The sequence below is a fragment of the Strix aluco genome, chromosome 25 (genome assembly GCF_031877795.1).
Source record: "Strix aluco isolate bStrAlu1 chromosome 25, bStrAlu1.hap1, whole genome shotgun sequence".
NCBI lineage: Eukaryota > Metazoa > Chordata > Aves > Strigiformes > Strigidae > Strix > Strix aluco.
In genome coordinates this window covers 7,851,786-7,875,031 of record NC_133955.1, presented here as the reverse complement: position 1 = coordinate 7,875,031, position 23,246 = coordinate 7,851,786, and the positions used below count along the sequence as shown (strand labels likewise).

General features: G+C 42.8%; 2 protein-coding genes across 4 annotated transcripts in view; one reads left to right on the top strand and one right to left on the bottom strand.

The window, feature by feature from the left end:
• The window catches only part of KCND3 (potassium voltage-gated channel subfamily D member 3), a 129,170-nt gene extending 120,015 nt beyond the window's left edge, over positions 1–9,155 (top strand). For all 3 annotated transcript variants that reach the window (XM_074850569.1, XM_074850567.1, XM_074850568.1), the window contains 2 exons: positions 652–899; positions 2,825–9,155. In XM_074850569.1, the coding sequence (XP_074706670.1) occupies positions 652–899; positions 2,825–3,029 (453 nt within the window). In that variant the 3' untranslated portion in view covers positions 3,030–9,155. The remainder of the gene's footprint in view (positions 1–651; positions 900–2,824) is intronic.
• A 1,878-nt stretch (positions 9,156–11,033) lies between these two features.
• Positions 11,034–16,884, bottom strand: DDX20 (DEAD-box helicase 20). The gene is made up of 11 exons (XM_074850566.1): positions 16,678–16,884; positions 16,497–16,591; positions 16,109–16,277; positions 15,709–15,823; positions 15,485–15,627; positions 14,958–15,096; positions 14,522–14,580; positions 13,759–13,841; positions 13,222–13,327; positions 13,034–13,135; positions 11,034–12,341 (listed from the first exon to the last, which is right to left on the bottom strand). Exons 1-11 carry the CDS (start codon positions 16,871–16,873, stop codon positions 11,245–11,247), a joined length of 2,304 nt encoding a protein of 767 aa, XP_074706667.1. The 5' UTR covers positions 16,874–16,884; the 3' UTR covers positions 11,034–11,244.
• Positions 16,885–23,246: the final 6,362 nt, after the last annotated feature.

Below are 23,246 nucleotides of genomic sequence, written 5' to 3'. Positions count from 1 at the left end.
ATAAGAGTTCTTTCTTTCAGGATTTCTTGTTCCTTAGCACAAAAACTCTTTACAGACTCCACTTTCTGAATTTCCTTCCCCTATTCACTTCCCACTCTCACCTGCCATGAATTGCAGGTATGCTTTGAACCCAATAGCCAACACAAGCAGCATCCTGCGATTAAGCTATACGTCAACATGGTCATTCAAATAAAATACAATCCTGTCCCCAGGCACAAAGGAAAAGGAGCATGAATCTCCTCTTGGGTGTCACAATCATGTGGCACTGCAGACTTTTTGAAGCCACTTTTGGAATCCAGTCACAAAAATGAAAGGGAATTCCAACACAATATATTAAGCATCTCAGAGTACATCAGCAAGGCAGCACTGAAAGACTATCACGCTTTTGTCACTGCAACAGCCTCTCTTATTCCCCTGCTGATGCAGGAGAGCAAAATCTCTTGGTTGCAGTGAGTGAAAGGCTAGAGTCATTTATTTTTAAGATCTGCCTAGTGCAAATATTTTCAGGCACAGAGGCAGAGAGCATCTTACCAAGACAAGGGGCTGACACATCCCACTAACCTAGCAAAAGGTGCCGTTGAAAAGGAACTGCTGTTGGGCCAAAGCTGTCGGTGTCACCAGAGTAACGGTGTTATTTTTCTCCCCTGCCAGAACCACGAGTTCATAGATGAGCAACTGTTCGAGCAGAACTGCATGGAGAGCTCAATGCAAAACTACCCTTCTTCTCGGAGCCCCTCCTTGTCGAGTCACCACGGCCTGACCACCTCCTGCTGTTCTCGCCGTAACAAGAAGACCACTCACCTTCCCAACTCCAGCGTGCCAGCCACTCGCCTGCGGAGCATGCAGGAGCTCAGCACCATCCACATCCAGTGCAGCGAGCAGCCCTCACTTACAACAAGGTACAGTAAGTAGGCTCTCGCTGCTAACTACTGCATGCAAACCTCTGAAGCGCATTGTCCAACTGGGCATTCTTGCAGGCCTGTTCTCCAGCCGGGTAGAGGGATCTAGAGCTGGGACCATCTTTGTTTTCTTCCTTCTAATGAGAACCCAAGGAAAGTGGCTCCTAGCTATTCTGGGAAGAACCAGGTCAAAGTTAGACCCTAGTGCAGCTCTTCTCTGGCCAGACTGGACATAGAAGAATGAATTCCAGCTGACACCTGCCCATGAAGTGCTAGTCTTGTCACACACGCAGGAGCCAGCCGTTCCCAGCTGTGAGCCACTCACCGCAGCTGGCACAGGACCCCCTCACAGCCCACCTCCCAGGTAGCCCAGTACTTCCAAGCCTTTACTGGGAGCAGGCAAAGACAATCAGTGTCTGTCAGCAAGAGCTGTTAGAGCTGTACACACTGCCAGGGTCCACCGGGGACACTCACTTCACTGATTTTCATTGTCCAAAAGTCTAAATCGCAACTGTAAGCGTCAAGCATCACTGCGAAACAAATAAGGGGGAATTTCACCATGGTGTCTGAGTAGCTCTCACCTAAAAAGCCATTAGTGACACAGGTAAAGAAGTGTCTCTTAGAAAATTTTCAAATTTGCATTTACACATAACTGCCTGAAAAAATAATTTCTTCACCATATCTTTCTTGCAAATATTAAATTACTTTCTAAATCCCCCTCGGCCCATTAAGCTTCTTGTGCACTGGGCTGTTTTTGAACTTGCCATTCTTCTTCTCCCCCCTCCTATCAAAGGGATCTCTAAACTGAAGCAAAGCTGCCTTTAGGGCAGCAAGCGATTACTTTGTGCCAGGGAGAAGTCAGAAGGGCATTTCAGAGAATTAATTATGAATGAATAAGCACAAAACAAGTCTCTAGCTCTTGCAGTTTCAAGATGACAATAGTTTAACAGTAATTCAGGGGCATGTCAACTATTGTGCCTGTTCCAGTGGGTGCTAAATCAGATGCCAGTGATACTTTAAATGTCAACACTGTTCATTATTTCACTTGCTTACCAAACTGTGTAAGAATGGAGAGAGAAAAAAAAAAAAGCTTTGAAGTTGTTTTTCATGTGGAATGCAACTAACTGGGTGTACTGGTTACCACTGGCAGAACCACCCAGTCCCTAAGACTGCCCCACTCTCAGCTTGTGACTGAGGCAACCGGGGAGCAGAATGGGTTCTGCCGTGTTCTTGGGATGCTTGAGCGATCAAGAAACATCCTCTTGGTGAGTCACTCTGAGATAACAACAGCAATAGCTTTCCGACTGGGAGCTTTACATTTTAAAAAGGACAGGCCTTGTGTTTAAAATGAACATGTTGGGCTGGTAATAGCAGACTCCTGTAGCTGTGCAGATGCACAGAAATCAACCTATCATTTTCCCTCTGTAATTAATTATAGGATGCAATTGATGCAGATCTAATAAGAATGCTCCCAGCTGCCAGATCCTTGAAACTACTGCAGAGAGATGAAAGAATAGAAAAGATCAAGGGACGGTGAATTTGAAAGAGGCATTTGAAATGCACGGAAGACAACATCTTTCTCAGAAAGTACTACCTGTGCTCTGAAAAGATGCAGTACACAGGACAGTATATTTGATGTCCTCTTAATTAAACTAGAATTATGCAAGAATGAAACGGAAACATAGAAGGGTTTGCCCTGTGAAAAGCTGTATACTAACCAGGGGGAATATTAAAAAAAAGCTTAGCTGGGTAGAAATAAATGATGCCTTGCAGGAACTGGGGGGACCATTTAAGTGGAGTCTTCTGAGTATTTCGGCGCCCTTAGTTCAGAGGAATAAGATACCTATAAAGAACAACTACCATTCCCATCCTTTCTACTGTCTGGTTTTAAAAAAAAAAAAGCCAAAACTAAATTTGTTTTCTAGTCGTTCCAGTCTCAACATGAAATCAGATGATGGGCTGAGACCGAACTGCAAAACTGCCCAGATAACGACAGCCATCATCAGCATCCCCACGCCGCCAGCACTCACGCCAGAAGGCGAGAGTCGGCCCCCGCCCAGCAGCCCCGGCCACTCCACGAACATTTCCACCACCACCACAAGCAACATAGTCAAGGTCTCTGCCTTGTAAGACATCTCATGCGCAGAAGGAGGCTGGAAGACCAGTGCCCCTCTCCCTCCACACCTCCATGTTCCTTTCTTGCTGCAAATTGTGCCTGGATGGACCAACCTGACATTTTGTCATCAAATTAGCAACGGAGACCTAACGAGGCAGCTTTCTTCAGACTCGCATTCATGCTGTGGACTGAGGAAGGATTAGGAAAGGGACGAAGAGGCTGGTTAAAGGAAAAACCTGCACGGAGAGTGTGTTGTGCCATGGTACAGGGCAAAAGTCACCTGCAGAGGCTGGAGGGAAAGAATCATCATGGCAACAAGAGAGTCAATAAAGAAAATGGAAATACAACACTGTGTATCGCAGCACCTTTTTAAAGGTTTTTAATGGATAATATTTATTCATGAGGAAATGACTGAAAAGGTGAAAAACAATGGATTTTGTGAATTTTTTTTCTTCATGGAGCAGAACCTTTAAACCAACCAAAATTTCACATTTTTTTTTCTTTTATAGGAAAAGATTTAGACAAAGAAGCCACCTGTCACAGAAATCTATTTCCATTCCTCTGTGTGTGTGCGTGCGAGTGTGCAGCAGAGCCACATCAGAGCAACACATTTACAAAATGCAGAGCATGTTTCCATGATTGGGTGCACAGTAGGAAAATACAAGCATGTGTCAGCACATACATGTACACACGCACACACACACACACAACTCTCTCACCCTGGATGGCATTCTTTATTTAGACAATTTTGTATCCGCCTTTTAAGTCAATACAGTGCAATTGCAAACAGTGTGTTTGTCTGCTAATTATTGTCTGTGAAAACATATTTGTGAAAAAAAAAAAAAGGCTTTAGTAGAGTTTTAGTCCCACATGGGTATCTGCTTTCTATTTTTGTTATCACTTACTTGTAAGAGTGTGACTAGACTACCAGTTCTGTATTTTTAAAAAGGAAAAAAAAAAGGTAGGATTCTTTTTTAATACTGTACACACAAATGGCAAAGATTGAGAAAGCACTGAACTCAACTGCATCAAGCGTTCACAAGTCTAACAGAGGTTTCGTGTAATGTATGCCCATGCTTTTTAACTTTTGTTTTCTATATATAAATTTCTTTGCTAGCACTGGAAATACAGCCCATTGTAAATAGTAGCCAAATAATGTCTGGATCTATACTTGATAATAATTAACCCCAGAGCCAAATATCTTGCATGGACAGAGAGGTATTTGGCTTTTTCACAGTCTTAGGACTCCAGTTGTCTCATCAATGGCTTCTGGGTTGCACTGATTTTGGGGGTAGACTAGGTTAGTGACTTTAGTTCTCCAGTCCCAGCACAGGATCTACGGCATGCACCCACTTGAGAAGGGGGAGTGGTACTGGAGTTTGGAAAACATTCGATAAGGTGTGGTACAGACAGCATTTCCTTTTTGCAGTTCTACACTTAGTTTGGGAGAAGTCACGCACCTCTAGTCAACCAAAAACTGAAGTAACACTGTGTGGTACTGCCAAGGACCTAATACTTCTAACTAAGCCGTGGGCAGGCCTAGCACCTCTTTCCGAGATCTTTCTAGGAATGATTTATTGTAAGGAAATACATGGTCCTGAAACATAACTGCCTTTTCACCCCCTAAGAGGAGTCACTTTTTTCTTCCATTCTGCCTTTCTCAAGTCCACTTTTCGTAACAGGTGTGACCCATGAAGGGCAGAGTGAGGAACAATGTCACTTGTCATACACTGTTTGGCTCGTTACTGTGGTCATGCACAAACGCCTCGTCGAGGCCCTATGCACACCCACGAACAGCGATGCACCGACCCCCCGACAGCTGGTAGATAATAAGGAAACATGTCAAGTGACCTGTTTCTGAACAGTGATTTTACCAACATTAGAGTTACAAGAACCACTCAAAGCATGTTTGAGGCTGATTCAGCAAAGGGATGACCTTTTTAACATCTGTCATAATCTATCCTGATGTAATATTTAGATACACATATACACGCATACACATATAGATACCGACCATACATGTACAGGTAGATATAGGCCTACATGCTGACCTACCCAGAGGCGCTAGCAAGCAGCTTTGGTAGCACCCCTAAGCTATGAGTCTCTAGAGTGGACTCCGAGAGCTGATGCATTAACTCAATACCCTCCTTAGCAGCCTACAACATTCTAGGAACGTTAGGGCTATGGCTGAGCCTTCAGTAGCTGCACCAGCTTACAGTCATTTATTCCAGTGCTGTAATATGTTACCCAAAACTATGTTTAGTCCTGTTTTAAATGATTAAAATGCTCTGCCTTTGCTGCTTCCTGTAGGAGGTTATACTGCAGTTAATCTTACCCTTATTGAGTTTTTCTTGATGTTTTAATCTGATCTTTCCTTTAATTTTGTTATTTGTCATCATCAGCTCCCCATCTGAGCACCCTCTCCCCCGCCACCGTAGACCAGAGGCCTTGCTCTCCACCACTTACCACTTTGCAACTCCATTTACACTGGCACAGAGCGAGGGTTAACTGCTACTGTGCTGACAGGGCACGGCGCTCCTTCCAAAGCACAGCACTGAACAATTACAGAGTCAGGGACTCAACATGGATTCTCAGTGCTGCCTTTCTTATTCCTGATTTACTGTGGAGTGGTAAACAAGACACTTAATCTCTCTGCACCCAGTTCTTTATCTGTAAATAGCAACCATGGCAGCCCTTGTCTAAAGCACTACTGGTGCATTTAAATGCTATCAATCAAAATGCTTTTTGGAAAAAAAAAAAAAATCAACATTTTTAAGAGGAAAAAATATAAAGTCAGGAGGAAAGCCAGTCCTTGGGGTTTCTGGCTGGCTGCTTGTGCTCAGATTGTCAAGGCAGCCATGGCCTTTGTTCTCTTCCACAGAAGAGGAACCATTGTTATCCCTGCTCAGAAATGCATGGCTTGCCTCTTCTACCATTAACTTGGCAGGTGCTGCCCCATGCAGTCAGTACCTCGGCACAGACTTTCAGAGGATAAAGACAGACAAAATTAAGGAAGTCTGAGCCTAGAGGAACAGGGCTAAAAATATTTTTAATGGAGGCATTAGCTCCCTTTATACAGTGATTTGAAGCAGACTGAGTAATGCTTCCGAAAGCACTTGAAAATACGCTGGTACAAAACCTCCCTGGATTGCCCAACACAGCTACATCCTCATTATGAGAGCACTGTGCACTCACTGAAACAGCAAAGCCAAGAACCTGTCGCATGGTAGCAGCGGTCGGTAGGGCATGACACAGCACCCTGCAGCTGAGACGCGGGGAAGAAGGGGAAGCATTTACACAGGGTATGGGAACTGCACTACAGCCACTTCTTCCTACCATAAAGGGAGGCAATTCACTTTACTAAACCGCAAGGCTCTTTATAATCTTTAAATAGCAACTTATAAACCATTGCTGAAAATTCCTCGGCCAGAACTTCAAGTGAAGGATTTGGACCACTCTCTCCAGTGGTCCCCAGTACTGCCCTGTCTTACCAGCATCCCTCTCCCAGGGCCAGACACACACACTGACACGGACACAAAAACCAGCACATACCCCTGCAATCCCGGTCATTCCTGATGCACATGGAAGGGGCTTCTCCAGGTGTGGGCCACCTCCGGGAGGAGAAGCATCCAGAACTGTAGGTATGTTCTAGTCCTGATACCTTTCTGAAAGGCAGGTGGTACAAAACAGCCTGATTAGCAAGACTGCTCAACAACACGTTGGCAGTTCATTTCAAAAGCCTTCCCCCTCCCCCTACTTCCTTACGACTTTTTACGGTTTTAAAGTTCATTTAAAAGAGATAAAAATGGATTGTTTGTACAAAAAGCAAGGGGAAGGGGATTATTTTTTCAGTCTTTCATAAAGCAATATTAAAAATATCAAAGGAGCAACACCTTTTCCAAGAATTCTGTTTCCTTTCCAAAGCCTTTTCTGAGGGAAAAATATTTTCACAGGTTTTCAGCATATTCTATTAATAGATTTACTCTCTTCTCACCTAGAATCGGGCTGCTAATAGAAGAAATCACACCCAATTGGCAAAGAATGATGAGAAGTACCTTTCACATCTAGGCTTTGACTTCTATCTACTTCTAAAATCCACCTTTTACTTCCATTTTCCTTAAAAATCTTAAGGACACTGATAAAGAAGAGGCCACAGATAACATATCTTTGTACATAAAAATTAAATAATTTAAAATGTAATTCATCTTCTACTAGCACAAGATCCTTCACTGCAATATACTGCATTGCTTTCTCTAGATTAGATTTTAAATTCTCCACGGAAAGGACTCCCACCGCTTCCCTGGAGACCTTATGCCAGACTAATAGATCTCAGTATCAAGGATTTTTCCCCTGCTGTTCAATCATAATTCTTTCCTTATTTTTTTGTCTCTTGCTGCCATTATACTCCCTCGCACCATGTCAAATTATTCTCCTTTCCACATTGTAAGTTAGCTGCCTACAAGCATAAGAGGAATATAAAACTTTCTACAGCAAATTCTTATCCCAGAGACTACTTCTGTCTGTCAAATAATTATCATTGTTAAACATGAACTGGGGAAAAGGTAAACTGAGTAACACCCATGGCCTTAGTGGGGAATAAAGTTAATAGGCAATTCAAAATACATCCTTCTTTACAGTTGTCCAGAAATACTCAATTTGAATCAATGCTACATGTTTAACCTGAAACAGCTGATAATATACTTGTACTGCAAACCAGCATTTATCATTCTAGTTTAGACAGCTTAAGGTGTGCGCATGAAAATCAGATTAATGCCAGCTAAAGAAAGAAATGTTTCTTCAAATATTTTGCTCTTTTAAGTAAAGAGGTTGTAAACATGTTGTATCTTACATGTATTCTAAAGTAAATTCACTAAATTAAAAATCACATTTAATTTATGGGTTGCAACATCCCTTGGATCTTGTAATATTTTTTTCTACGTCAGACTATGGCAGAGTTACAAAGTCAGCATTCACGGATGGCTTGTGAATATCAGCAGCTTTGAACTGAAGACTTTATTCTGCTTTTAAAGTTAGGTCAATAATACACCTTTTCCACATAATTTACCAATCAAATATATCTTAATTGATTTTTTTAAAAAAAAAAATCACTGATTTTTCCCCAACACTAAACAACAGCACTAGATATATGACTTCAGAGCTCAAGTTTTTAGGCTTCACATTTAATGATGCCATAAGCACTCTTCATAATGGTTTTATCTTTCTAAAACTTTGCGAGTAACAGCAGGCAGCGTGCACACCGATCAGAGCTAGGAGACTTAGCATCAGGAACCTGTGTCCTACTCCTGATTGTCTTGATGAATCACTGAGTGACCTCAAAAAAAAATCATTTCACCTCTCTTTTTGCAAATGATACAAGCTGTATAGAATTGAATACCTCCTCTTTCAATAAATGAAACTCAATTCATGAACACCCACAAAATACCATAGGGAATTCTGGAGAAAGCGTGCCAGAAGAGTACCGCTACTTACGTTCAAGAATGCCAAAACTGTGCCAGAAAAACTTCAGGTGGAACAGTCAAAAGACCAGGTGACAAAGAGCTTGTGAAAATTCCTTCCCAAGTTTTGTTCTCAGTCAGTAGTCCGTTACTTTGTCTGTATCTGTGTGCATGTGTTTCTTTTCATTTTGATTTAAACTAGTGCTAGCCACAGAGGTTACACAGCTGTCCGCGTGAGAAGTTAACGACCGTATCGAATGCTCTTCTCTGTTCTGTTGCAACTACGACTGGGAGCTGCCACCGGCTCCTCGGACCAATGAAGTATCTTACAAAATGCGTGTGATGGTATATTTTTGATAAATCAGTAAGGCATTCCAATGCAATGGTGTTTTCTTTAGAAGTTTTATGTTATGAGAAGCTCTCAACCTTATTATTTTCTATTTTCGTACTATAAATGGGCTTTGCTTACAAACATCAGAGGACAGATACAAAATGTACTGTATACAACTGCAGGTAGCTTCATTTGAGAACAACTTTCTAGAAGAACCAAGTTTCCTGTTGTCTTCTTTTGGAATTGTAGTGCATATGTTGAAACTTGTATATCATTTACAGTATTGAGTCTTGTGCCACTGCTGTACCTGATGTATCCAATCTGGATTAAACAGAGTATGTGCCACAAATACCAAGATGATGCTGTAGATTTCTTCTAAAAAAATTCTGGGAGGTTCTTTTAGAGAACTTTGGGTGTTAGCCTAAGCCACTCGAGTTGCATTTAAACACTAATAACTCTTACTTAAGCAACCTTTAATGAAAACAGCAGAATGTCTGAGGTGCTATAGGAGAGCAATAATGCAGATACCTAAGTCCATCTCCTACAGTGTCCTCCCTTTGAACATTGAGTTGCAACAAAATTCATCTTGGAAACAAAGTTATATTATCTTGGCCTTTTCAAACTACGCAGACAAAATCTAGGCAAACCCACTCCCTGGGGTAATTTGTCACACAAAGGGAGTAAGGCAGGAAAAAAAAGTACAGAAAGAAAAACATGAGATAGTTATTTTAAAAGCACATCTTATGCCTTTCTTTTAAAAGACACTCATCTTGGCAATTCCGTTTGGGCCAAAACCTTGCATTCCATATTGCAGGTAGGGTCGGCTTGTTTCGGCCACAATACAAGTAGAGCTGATCTCCTCTTAACCGTATCAGAAAGCATCACTTAGAGGTGTTATTTAAAATTTTCAAAATTCTTTAAGCAGAAATTAAAATTACGTGTTAGGTGACCTCTAACACCCACCGAGTCAGAGTGGAACAGAACAGCTCACAGAGCACTTTTTTCTTGCAGTAAAGGCCGACACCCACCAGGGGCCAGCACTGCCCCAGCCGCAGGAAAACCCAACCCAGCCCAGGGCAGGACCGCGTCCTCGCTTTCCAGTCTTGGGCGAAATTTCTGTGCCACTCACGAGCTAAAATCAATCCTGCAATCCTCCCGCACACTGAAGAGAGTCCGAGTTGCGTGGTATAAAGTTTAGACCCAACGTTTTTTGTGGAGCGGTGGAAGTGCTGCCAGGGACACCAGAGGATTTGCACAGGTAATTTTGCAAGAACATTAGGAATGCTGAGGCAGCAAGTGATTTATATAAACTGAGAGAAAACATACTGACTTTTTCAAAATTAATTTGAAAGTTGCTGAAGGTGAGCAATCAAGCATCCCTGAAGACATCCATTTCACCAAATTAATGAAGCAGCTCTCCTTGGAAGTACAGTTCATAGTAGGTAGGAAGCAGTGCCTCTATGAAGAAAATTCCAGCCTTACTCTGCTCAAGAGAAAAAAAAACAAACCACCAACCAACAGACTACATCTGGTTGGGTGAGATTTGAGAAATCAAAGAAACTATCTGAAGAAATTTGTCTCTATGATCCCAAACACACAAAAGTTAGAGGATGAAGCTTCAAAACTAGCACGGAGTCAACCCAGGGTCAGAACCCTAAGCCAGCCAGTACTGCCGTCTTTCCTGCTTCAGGACAGCTACATGCAGAGCTGTGCAAGCCAAACAAGAAATACCGATTAGTTTTAGTACTAATAAGTAATTTCATTTCTAATTAAAGCTTTCCTGTAAGTGTGGCAAGTCTGATATTGCTGCACCCAGAGGGACAGACCAATTATGATTGCTGCACATTTTCTACATAATTAAACCATCCTCTGCTGCACAGTTTGCCATACACCTAGCTCTAGAAATGTTATTTATACAATGTTAATTAACTGGATTTAAATTAGCAATACAGGCATCGAGATGCAGGTTTCACTCTGCCACTTAACGGGTATATAATCAGTGCCTGGTGTATTAGAGAATTACAGAAGATGGAATGATCTCCAACTATAAACAGACTAGGGAGTGTTACAGTGAATTTATCTTCACCCAGAAGTCACGTGGAAGACACAAGTCAAGCAAATAAAACTGAGGCTGGTTTGTATTTTCTCCTTACTGAGATTTCTTATGTAAGTGGCTGCCTTTTATCTTCCTTTGTTTATTTTGGATTGTAAGGATTGCAACTGAACATCCAGCCATTTCATTTCTGTTTATTAAAAACTTGTAACACCATCACTGGAACGCATGTAAAACATTTACCTAGACACAACTGCTTATGAAAGACAACATTTGCCTTCAATCTTCAACAACGCCTGTTTGCGTTTGTCAGTGTCCCTGCAGAGCAGCGGTTGTTTGCACAGGTGACGCCCGCCCCGACACAGCCCCCACGCAGCAGGGTCACTGCCTCAGTCACCACTTTTCAGCAGCTCCTGCAGGTAGACGGCGTTGGCGCGATAGGCACTCATCCAGTTCAGCTCCCGGCAGCTCCTCCTGTAGTGAGACGCTGCAGCATAGTAGTTTTGCCACGCCTGATAATAAGATTTCCAGTAGTTTTTGTAATTCCAAGCCTCATACGGAGCACCATCATCCCAAGAGCTGCAGGAACTGTTGTCTTCAGTGTTTCTCGTGGAAGGACTAGGGAACTGATGGTAATGGCTTTTCTTTTGTTTAGCATTTTGTTTCAGAATTTTCTTTTTCACTTGATTTTGCTTCGGGACTTGTGGCAGCCCCTGAGGTTTCTCTGGTGTAGGACAGAAGCCTGCACGAACCTGACGTGCTGTGGGAACAGCATTCTTCTGTGTATCAGAAAATGCTTCAAAGCGGGAGACATTTTCCCTGCTATTGGAGGAAGAAGCCCTGGAGCTGCACGAACCATCAGTGTCAGACCCAACACCGTTTGCTACCGTTTCTGTGTTACGTCCCACCTCTTCCCACTCTACACCACCATTTCTGGGGAGCTCACATTGTTCTCCTGGGCCTGAATAGCTTCTTAAAATTTCGACCTCTCTCTCCAACCCTTCTTTAATGAAATACTCATAATCTTCAACAAGCTCTGAGAAGCTCCAGGGATTGTTCAGTTGGTTTTTGAAAGAAGACAAGCATGGAATTCTGGGAAGATTTTTTTTTAAGGCCTCCTCATCTGGAGCCTGAGAGTTATGTTGTCCATCCACCCTGGAGACAGTTTTGACTTGACTCCTCTGTTCTGTGCGGCAGCTGGAAGCTTGAGAGTTTCTACTACTTTTTTCCATATTTGCAGAATCTATGCATTTTATCTGCTTTTGTTTCAGAGTCTTTTTTGGCCTTTCTACAGAAGAATTATGAACTGGAAGATTAGAAAGAGGCTGAGGTACCTCTGAAAAACTATTTTGGACAGGCTGCAGTACAGGTTCCTCTGGTCTAAGACCCACAGTGTCAGAATTCACTGAAGCACCTGTATGCATAACAGGTTTGACTTCTACCTCCCCATCTTCAAACTGATCCATCATTCCAGGAGGGATAGGCTCTGCACAAAAGGGAAACAAGCAGGCACTCAATTAAGTGCATCCTTCCCTCTAGACCTCAAATGAGTACCGAAGCAAAGCTTTGCAAAATTGCAGACAAGATGTTAAGACAAGGCAAGTTAGGGCTACAAACTGACCCCTTCAATTTTTGGAAGAGCTCAAACAGCCAGAACATTTTCTTCACAGAAGGCCTGACAAAGTTGAGCAAGACAAACAGCACTGCATTACTTGTCACCTACTTTTCAGATCCTACTTAACCAGATAAAAAAAAATTAGAACTTATGCAAGAAGGCAAATGCTACGTTTCTAGTGGAACAGCTTCTGGCAAAGCAAGGGTAGCAAGTCTTCTGCTGCTTCAAGTATTCTTTCCCTCTCCTGCTGTATCTTACAGCCTGAGAAAGGCTGAATATGAGATTTCTGGAAATCCAAGTAGTTGTGTAGTTGCTCAAGCAAAAGCTGGATGCAGAGTTCCTCTCCTATCCTTAGGCATGCACTACGTACATTTTCTATTGCTTCACACAACCGCGGCAGTTACACGAGTAATTGTTAGCAGAGAGTATGAAAAACCTGTACCAAAAGTAATGCAACTTCATCAGAGAAGATACATGTCAGCTCCCTGGGCACTTGTTTCAAGCTCTGAGTAACAGACAACTACCAACAAAATATGCAGTTACATTCACAGGACAGAACATACCTGGTAGAGGAAGAAGCTGAAGGTTACACTTCTGAGCAATTTTCATCATCACGTTTTCTTCCTCTCCGCGGCAGCAGTATGTCACAGATAAACCTAAAGTTCCTGCGACACACAACAGAAGCTGTCATTACCCAACCAGAGCCAGTGAAGCCAGTGCAAGCTCAAGAAATCCACGTGACTGTTCTTACCAAAACGCCCAGCTCTGCCAATACGATGCATGTACGTCTCCCAGTCGACAGGTACATCCAGGTTGATCACCAGATTCACTTTTTCAGCATCGATTCCACGAGATGTCTTGAGAAAGCGAGAAGGGGATAGATAACTGAATATGCTGAACAGATCTTTACACAAATACAACACACTGAGGAGGGAGTGCCTCAAACATAACTGCTGCTCTCTTTGAAGTTGTTTGCTGTTACTATTGTGAGCGTACTGTACTAGAGAAACAAACTATTCCTTCCCATAGCCCCTATCCAAAGGAAACAACTCCGATCCTCTGAAATGCCTGTAAGCTTCCACAAAGCAACAGATACATTAAGAACTATTTTTGACCGAGATGAGGAATAGGGGACAATATCTATGTTTCACAGCGAAAATAAGTCTCTCAGTGCTCAAGTCACATGCGTTATTGGTACCTTTATGTCCTATTCAATTCCAAGTCAGATCTAAATCTCTGTAGTAACTTTATGTGCAATACTCATGTTTGCTATAAAATACTAACTCACCAAGTCTGTGGAGATCAGAACTCTACAGTGGAATTGCTTTAACTTAGCCATAGCATCAAGTCGTTGATTTTGATTCATGCCGCCTAGAAAGACAAAAATCAGAAACAGATTACATGTCAGTTTTATGCCACTCAAATTCCATGAAAACTTTGTAAAACTGTAGATGAGATCAGAGACAAGGCTGAGAGAAACCTCCTCAAACATCAGTTCCAAATGAGTAAACAATGAACAAACAAAAACTTGAAAATAAGGAAATCCCTTACCAAAATAATTATTTTGCTTGTTTTTTTAAGAAAAACCAATTATGTAGATACTTAACCCACTTGAACAACACTGATTTTAGACAAATTTTACTTAAACACATAAGCCATGGAAGACACTGAAGTAAAAATTCAAGGTTTCTAATAAACATTACAAAAAGCTGATAGCTGACACCTATTGAAGCTAGAAATAAAGATTTTAATTCAACATCTGCACTCCAAAGAAACGCTGCTTCAACTTGCAAACGTTAAGTAAACTTTCTCCTTACAAATAAGCCAACGCACTGATCTGGATATTCACAGAAATGACTCTCAAATGAATTTGAAAACAGGAAACAATGTAAAAATTAATATTTAAGTCCTAAAGACCTATGAAGATTCAAACGCTATTCTTTGTCATTTAACCAGAGGCCATGCAAACCAAGATTTAAGATTAATTTTCCTATTTTAGGCCTCATTTATGCATAACTTCAACAGAATCAGAAAGTTTTGAATGGACTTACCTGAAATGCACTCAGCAGGAAAGCCTCTGGATGTTAGTATTTCAGCTAGATGTTGAGCCCTGACAGAATATACACAATGAAAACTGTAAATAAAACCACAGACCTAACAACCCCTGTGCATTTCTTCACAACAGGCTATTCTACAGTCCAAAACTGCCACTCATCTTTATGTCTAGAACAGTCACCTTAGAGATGGAAAAGGACAACAGGACATCAGGTCCCACTGTACTTTGAACAGTGCATGAGGTACCTTCATGCTAAAGCATTCCTTTATTTTCAGGATCTCACACTGCATTCCCCAGGCTATATTTCAGATCCAAAATTTGCATACTGCTTTGAGACCTTATAGAAGTTCTATATAAGTTTATCCAGGACGGGACATAACAACTACTGCTTTTGAACTTGCTTTTTACAGATTTTATTTCAAATTTATTACCTGCTATGCAAATTTGAGAAGACTAAGGCTTGATTAAATGGAATCTTGCTGAACAACTCCTGCAGGTGATGGGTTTTTTCCTCAAATGTTTTATGCGGAAGCGGATGGGAATTCACAATTTTGTAATACTGCTTCAGCCCTGAGCACGAAAACAAAAAAAATCTGTTAGATTAAGGGTTTCCAGAAAAACAGGCATAGTGCTATGCTGTTGTTAACATGTGTCACTGCAGCTAAAACAAAGACTTTAAATTTAAACAAGGACACACACCTGCCAAATCAGAACCTACAGGACAGGTTTTTCTTAAAAGGTTGAAATATTTTTTGATCCAATAGAAAAAACAAAAAGCTCTATTCATCACTGATGTTTTAAATACATCAACACTGGGAATAAATACTTCATAAACTAATCAACTCACCTGTGAAGGGAAATTGTGAAGAATCACAAGTTTTAGAGGCACATGTTTTGGTTTTAGTATAGTCTTCTTAATCTATCAATCCAATATCACTATAAAAGCACTTCTACTTACCAATGAGACTTGGATCAGTAGGGTTCAACCTCACAAACGTTGGGTCTCTCATGTACCTGGTCAAAGCATTAGCTAATGATTCGGGATAAGTAGCTGAAACAGCAAGCATCTGTTTATTGGCTGGTAGTGAAGAGTAAATCCAACTGTGAGACAAAGAAACGGGAATGACTAACAAATATGTATCAAATCTACTGATAAATGCACAAGGTAAATGTTTTTCTTACTTGATTTGTTCCTGAAAGCTGCCCTCTTCTAGAAGCTTGTCTGCTTCATCAAGAATGAAAAGCCGGATACTGGCTGTATTCAAGTAATCCAACTCTATGAGCTGTTTTATTCGACCTACATATGAGAAAAAAGTAAAAGGAACTTCAAAAATATTAATTAAAAGGTTCTAATGATCAATTTTGTAATTTTTTTAAAAATTAATTTTAATAGGCCCTAAAAAAAGGCATGTTTGGAATAATCTCTCACTAACAATACCTGGTCTAAATGTCTCTGGCACTGGCCTTTGAGACTATCCCCTATTACTAAAAACAAGAAAAATCATCCCAGATTTTAAAAGCACCGATTATTGTACTGTTAAGTATCACACAGTGTCTGAAGCACAGTGAAGCTCATCCATACCCGGGGAACCAACTGCTATGTGGCACTTCTTTAGTCTGACTTTGTCTTGATTCAAAGGAGTCCCTCCAATGAAGACGTGGCATTCCAAGCCTTCCATTTTTATTCCAATAGTTGTGATTACAGCATGAATCTGCACAGCAATCTCTCGTGTAGGAGCCAAGATTAGAATCTGTAAGGACCAAGGATTAAATTTGAAAGCTGCAGAACAGTTCCAAAGATTAAAGCCCAGCATCGAGTCGTGATGATTTCAAACGCTATGCCCCACAGGAGACAATGTCGTTTTCCCAAGAAAAAGAGCGATTCCCCCTCACAAAGCAAACGCACACACACCCGCGTACCGTAAAGGCGGGCGGCCAGGGCGCTGCAGCAACCCGGGGCCGGGGCTCACCTGCGTGGCGGGGCTCTCCAGCAGCACCGCGTCCAGGGCGATGGTGGAGAACACGCAGGTTTTGCCAGTGCCAGACTTGGCCTGCACGATGAGATCTGCAAAGAGCCGCCGCAGAGGTCACCGGAGGCCGCGGGGTGCCCCAAGCCCCGCGCCCGGCCCCTCACCCGGCCCGCCCGCTCACCCAGGCCGCAGCGCCCCAGCGGGATGGCCTTCAGCTGGACCGGGGACGGCCTGTGGAACCCAGCCGCCTCCAGCCCCGCCAACACCGGCGCCGACAGCAGCAGCGACCCGAAGTCGGAGGGGCCGCCGGGCACCAGCACGTCGCGCGTGCGGAACCGGCCCTCAGCCGCGGGCGGCGCGTCCGCGGGCGCCGCCATTTTGAGGGGGCGGGAAGCGGCGGAGTGCGGCGCCTCGCGAGACGCGCCTTTAGCCCGCGCCGCGCACGCGCACGGAGCTCTCCCCGCCCTGCCGCCGATTGGCTGGCGCGGCCGTCCGTCTGCGGGGGGCGGGGCTGGGCGGGGCTGGGCGGTCGCGGCGACCTCAGCCCCTCCCCGGGCGCTCTGGGGTTTTACCAACATTAACAATTCTTGGGTGTTTGTGGCGATAACTGAGGCAGTGCCTCCCCGCTGTGTGTCTCCACAGAAGCGGTTAATGATGTTTATGAAACAACAGTCCTTTAGATTCAGAACGATGCAGCTAACCAGCCCTTCACACCATCCGGGGTCATTTCTTTTATGTCTTCATCATTTAAAAGGGTTGTGAGAAGCTGTATTTAACCAGGCGTTTGTTATGAACAGGTGTCTTTGTCTCCTTTCCCAGATTTATCCAGTGATAATTCCTCATGTTGGAGACTCGTTTCCCCTCGAGGACCGATGAGAATATCCACTTAAAAAATAATTGGAACTAACAGAATGCTGTAGGTCGCAATCCTGTCAGCTCTGCTGCGGGGCACATGCCCGCCCCTACCATCTGGTCTGTCCCGACTTGGTAGAGGGACATTTTACTTACGTCTTTTTTTTTTTTTTTTTAATGACTTTATGTCATTTTGTGCTCCTGCACAAAATTCATACGTCCCTGGGTCATTTGTGTTATGAACAGCACAAACACCACAGAGGACAAAACCTTATGAGTGGAAGTGAAACGGTGAGGGCTGGAGACCTTGCCACAAGCTCCACGAGCAAGAGCTTTCACTAGAGCATAAATCCGCCGAGAGAAGCCGGGCTCAAGGCATGGCCGAGGATGGAGGAGCCCAGGGTGCTGGCGGGCGCCTGGCCAGCAGCGGGAGGGAACGGGCAGAGGAGAGGAATGAGCAGAGGGAAAGAGAGGGTCGTAGGAGGAAGGGAAGGGTCAGCAAAGGAATGATGGAGAAGGCTGCAAAAGAGGATGAGGAGAACAAAAAGAGGATGAGGAGGACAAAATGGATCGTGCTGGCAAAACAGTGTCAACAAGTTTGCTGACAGTCAGTGCCCAAAGTATCTATATCTCTGTTTGGAGAGAAAGCAGCCGCCACTAATCTCTCAGCTGTCCTACTGTAATGAAATAGAGCGGACATTTTGTTCTGACCCCTCTAGTTTCAGCCCTCTTTCCACCATCCTGGTGATAGAAATTTCTCATTAAACACTCTGTGTCTGGGATACAGCTGTACTGCACACAGAAACAAGATTTAAAAGCCAGGGTGCTACGGAAAATTAATAGCATAGCATTCACTTCAGCAAAGGCCAAATGTGTTAATCTGTTGTATGTGCATTACTTACTATCCTCTGTAGACCACTTATTTTAAATCGTGGGTGGTTTTATGCATATCAGCTTTTATTGTCATAGCAGTTCAGAGGCTCTGGACATGCAGCTTCCATCATTGCAATGGGATCTGAAAAATCTCAACAGTGGCTTCTACTGTACAAGCACATACACTGTGTCATTATTCTTACATTGCCAGGCAGCCTAAATGAATTTTAATGGCTTTGGTGTACCACAGGCTTTGTCACGCCTTTGAAATTCCTCATGTTTATATTCCTGATGGGGGAGAAAAGGTCTGTCAAATTCTATCCAGTTGTTATTTTTTAGTATTATATTTTCATATGAATATCTGAGTACCAACTAAGAGTGGGGCCCCCAGGACAAAGAAGAGCAGTTTCAGCTTGGAGAGCTTACCCCTACCAAGGCAGGACAGACCAGATGGTAGGGGCGAGTGCCCCAGAGCAGAGGTAACAGGATAGCAACCTACAAGCATTCTGTTAGTTCCAATTATTTTTTAATTTTTAAGTGGATATTCTCATTGGCCCTCAAGGGGAAACGAGTCTCCAACATGAGAGAATTATCTCTGGATAAATCTGGGAAAGGAGGCGGACAAAGACACCTGGACATAACAAATGTTTGATTAAATACAGCCTCTCATAACCCTTTTAAATTGATGTGATTTGAACAGACAACGGAGAGCAGTCAGAAGTGACTGTTCCCATGGGGGAAGGGCAGAAAAGAGGTGCTAAACCAGCCCAAAACTGGGCAATGAACTGCTCCCCCTCTCTATTTTTCTCACCTATTTCTTTTCTCCCCTGAGGTTGCATGCACGTTGCAATACAAGCAAAGTGATTTGGAGACAGACATTATTCTCTGCGGTGCGTTGTTAATGAGACATTCAGACACATCACCTTAATTCAGACAGGTGCTGCTGTTTGTAGGTATTTATTTAATTTTCCGTCAGATGCTGGAGGGACAGATTCCAAACCACCTCAATGTCCGTATGCTGAGAAACCCTTCGACACCACGACTGGCAGATTCATTGTCCCCCTCCCTTTGGTTCTGGCCATTTCTGATGGGGCTGTGTCAGATTTAGGTCAAGCTCCCGCAGCTGTATCAGTTGATCTAATGAGGTTTTGTTTCTCCCTTAACCCTTATTCCTGTAGAAGACCTTCTGCTAACTTTGCTTTAAACTCTCTGCATGTTGTGTGCTCCGCCACGAGGCAGTATATAAATAGCAATCAACCTTCAGGCCTCGTTTTACCTCAGTGACTCTCAAGTACTGAATTCACATTGTCAACGTTCACACATCAGCCCAGCCAAGAGGAATCTGCCATTTTGCCATGACATTGCTTTGCTTTCGGTTGCTGTAAGATCCAAAGGAAGCATTCCTGCTCAAATCACCCTTTGGAAATCTTGACAATTAATCTGAATACTCTGGAGGCAAAATAGGTCCTGGGAAAGGATTTAGGTTAGAAAAAAAGATGGTTAAGACCTCCTTCAGAGCTGTAATACTAAAAAACCAACTGGTTCTTATGAGGGGATATAAAGTCTCTAGCTTGGGGTCATAAACCAACCTCTAGGTTTTGGGATTTGTGAGAAGACTCTTGCTAGGGAAAACTCTTGCTCCCATATCTACTGAGTGCATGTTTTATTCCCCCAAGACAGGGCTCACCACTTTTTTGTCCCTGTTATGAAGTGTCCATTACATATTTGATTTGAGTTCCAGCCAAGATTCATTTTCCTCTGAATCTATGTATCAGTGTATCAGCTTTGGATAAATGAGCTTGGAAGACACCCATGGGGTACATGCTGCTGATACCCAAGGTCAGGTCCTTGCTGTATCACACTATAAAGCACTTGTCTTCAAACTCCCAGCAGCATGGCAACGGACCGTATCACACGTTCGATGTGTAGTTTGCATTGTGCCAAGACCTCCCAAGGCCGTGCAAAGAAATGTCTTGAGCAGTACTTAGTACCGGTACTATGTAGTCACCACAGATTTATCCATCTCCTCTTTCTGCAGAACTCACTCTTCATTCACGACAGTTAAATTCTCGTCATAACTCTTTGAAAGACTGGGATAAACTGCTCACAGAGAATTTGTATTGGCTTCCAGAATTGTTGGGTTGTGCATATCTTTTAAGAATACATTCATTATAGATTTGAACATTGCTACTGTAAACAAGCACCTGCCTTGTCTTATTCCTTTAGCTTCAAAAGATTAGCCTTTCATATCTGCCAAGACATGGAATTGTTCAGAATAAATCTGGGTTTGCATAATATTTATAAAATATTTTTTAAGTGAGATAATCTCATCCTCCTCTCCCAGATGCGTTCAGATTAAGACAGTGAACTTTCTCCGTTCTCTGCAGCACGTGTGACTCACTCTTCAGTGTGGTATGTATTTGTGTTTACACTGCCATGGAAACTGTATTTGTTCTCTGTACAGTAAAGCACATTACAGTGAAAGGGCCATTGATATTAACATAGACAGTGACTTCATATTCACCACCAAAAATTGACCCCAAGCACCCTGCACATTCATTTTCCCTTTGAAAAAAAAAAGCTGGATGGCAAGTTACCAATGAGTAGCAAGCCTGGGGCAGCAGAATCTTCCTGGTTGCTTTAGTATCTGGCAAAGTCTGGAATTTTTTCCAGGATGCCTGGTGCATGGAGTAGTTATAAGCAACGATGATGATGATGATGGTGATGATGATGATGATGAAGATGATGAGGTCTTATAGTGTCCTCATTTCAGTGCCCTTCTGCTGAATGACTTTGGTTCCTTGTCAGGCATGTCCTTCTGTCCTTCAGAAGGATGGAGAAGACCTCCACAAATTTCAGATGAAATCTAAAGTATACAGCGGGGGTCTCTGCAGATGCACAGACAGATGCAGCTACAGATAAAAGGCAAGCAGGCTGCAGGGTATCAGCCCAGAGTAGCAATTTCAGGTATACCAGTGAGAAGTGCCAGCACTTCGCTTCTGTCTTTTTCCCCCAGATAAAAAAATATCAGCCCATTTTAATCTCAGATACAGCTTTATACCAAGGTTTGCTAAATTATTTCTCAGCTAGTATGAACAGGATCTAGGTCACCAAAATGCAGCCAGCCGAGATGTAATCCAATAGTTCTTTAACACAAGGCAGCACAGTGAATGCACAAGGATTTCCCTACCCTGGTGCTTATTCCTGACACTCCAGTGCAAGCAGAGGAATGTCAGGAGCTAGAATTTGGCTGGAGCAGAGTTAAAGTTTGACTTTTGAGACGGGGGCATAGTGAGGTAGGGATATGTCAGGAACTTTAAAGGCCACAAGTGCAGAGACTGCATACAACAAATTAGGCTTAACAGAAGAAATGGTCAAATTTTCAGGGCTAATTTATCTCTTTATGCACAAATATAAAACCAGAATTAAAGTTCTGACATTATATTCTTACCTATTTTGGCTGGATGTTTATGCCCCAGTGGATTTAAACAAAGATGGATGCAATTCAGGTCATGCTGCAGCTTAAGTGGGAAGAAATTCTGAAAGGTTTGCCTTCGGTATGCGAGAAAGTAAAAATGAAAGAAAATTCAGTGATAACCATGCTTGTTAGTTCAGCAAAGAACAGTCACGTGAAAGCCCCGAGAAACCAGATCAATGAACTGAAAGACAACAAATGAGATAAGCCTTCAGCTGTGAAGGGATGGATGTTTTCTCAAATGGGAAGGAATGAGGCAGCTCGTGTAAGTGGAATACACCACTCTGAAGGCGTATTCTATTTTTTGCCCAAGGATCTCACTTATTCATTTTATCCTGAAATAAGCCATGTAGCTTTCTGCTTGAGGTGTTTTAGTCTCAGCTCTGTATTTTCTTGGGGACCTGATTTTCCACCGCACTGCACCATCTGCTCATGGTTTACACCATGACAGAGTGGAAGGAGTGCAGGGCCTGGCATGAAGTGTCGATGCTGCTTTGAACCAGTTGTCTACATGAAAGAGAAAAATGTTGCTTAGTAGGGAAATCCTACTCAAAAAACATTTCAGATTTTTCTCTTCTCTTGCAAGTTCCCAGGAGTTTGGAGCACGTGAATATCCTGGTCTTTTCTTTATTCTGTGCTGATGAACTCCTTTATCAGCCTCACAGGAGGCTGAAAAATGGATCAAAAAGATGACCTTAAACAGCAGCCAAAGAGAGGCTAAAAGCTTTCCCCAGTTCATCTGCCAGCAGATCACAGAGTTCAGGGTCTTGCAAGTGCTACAGGAGCTTTCTGGAACACAGCATCTGCCAATTGCCATGTACATCTGCAGCTGGCCTCCTGAATGCTAGACGTGCTGGAAAACAGAATGTTGTTTAACTTAGATTTGAGGCTTCAAATAACCATGTGTATCTTTTGTATCTTTTTTGTACTGGAATAGTCAGAGCACTGCGAGAAGCATCAGTTAAAACAAATTCGGGAACGACGTGATTTTTAAAAAAATGGTATTGTAAAGAAAACGGGGAGAGCATCCTGCGCCTGGGATAATCCCTGGTCTGATTTCATGCAGTTTTTCAAGATGCCAAAGCCATAGTGCTCCTCAGCAGTCTGCTTTGTCTAGACACAGTAACCCCAGGAGAACAGAAGTCATTCCCTCCTGATGCCCACTCTTACTCTATTCCTTACCAAATGTAAAAGGATACCTAAAAATACTGTTGTTCAGAGCTGGCTTGGATAAATTAAGCTCACAGTCAGTTTTCAGCTCAAACCAGCTGAACCTAGGTCCATGTATTACAAATGTGAAGAGACAGTGCCATCATGTTTTAGCTTTGGTGCCATGCCACAAGGAAGAAGTAGCATCTACATATTACTTTACAGAGGTGAGATAATACAATAAATTATAAAATCATAGCACCAGTAGCAGAAAAGAAATAAAGGTCCTGAGCCACCCAGGCAACACAGAAACCTGGACTCTGGGACTGTGGCTCTTCTGGAACACGGATCCTTGTCTGGGGCACAGAAAGAGGAACGGGAAGTTGGGTCATTCCCTGTAC

What these genes read in the sequence shown, in the direction of transcription:
- DDX20 (XM_074850566.1), bottom strand. Translation starts at nt 16,873, where the DNA reads ATGGCGGCGCCCGCGGACGCGCCGCCCGCGGCTGAGGGCCGGTTCCGC. An exon ending in AGCTTTCAGGAACAAATCAA is followed by an intron (nt 15,628 to 15,708) that starts GTAAGAAAAACA and finishes TTTGTCTCACAG; the next exon opens with TTGGATTTACTCTTCACTAC. An exon ending in TGGCAGAGCTGGGCGTTTTG is followed by an intron (nt 13,136 to 13,221) that starts GTAAGAACAGTC and finishes TGTGTGTCGCAG; the next exon opens with GAACTTTAGGTTTATCTGTG.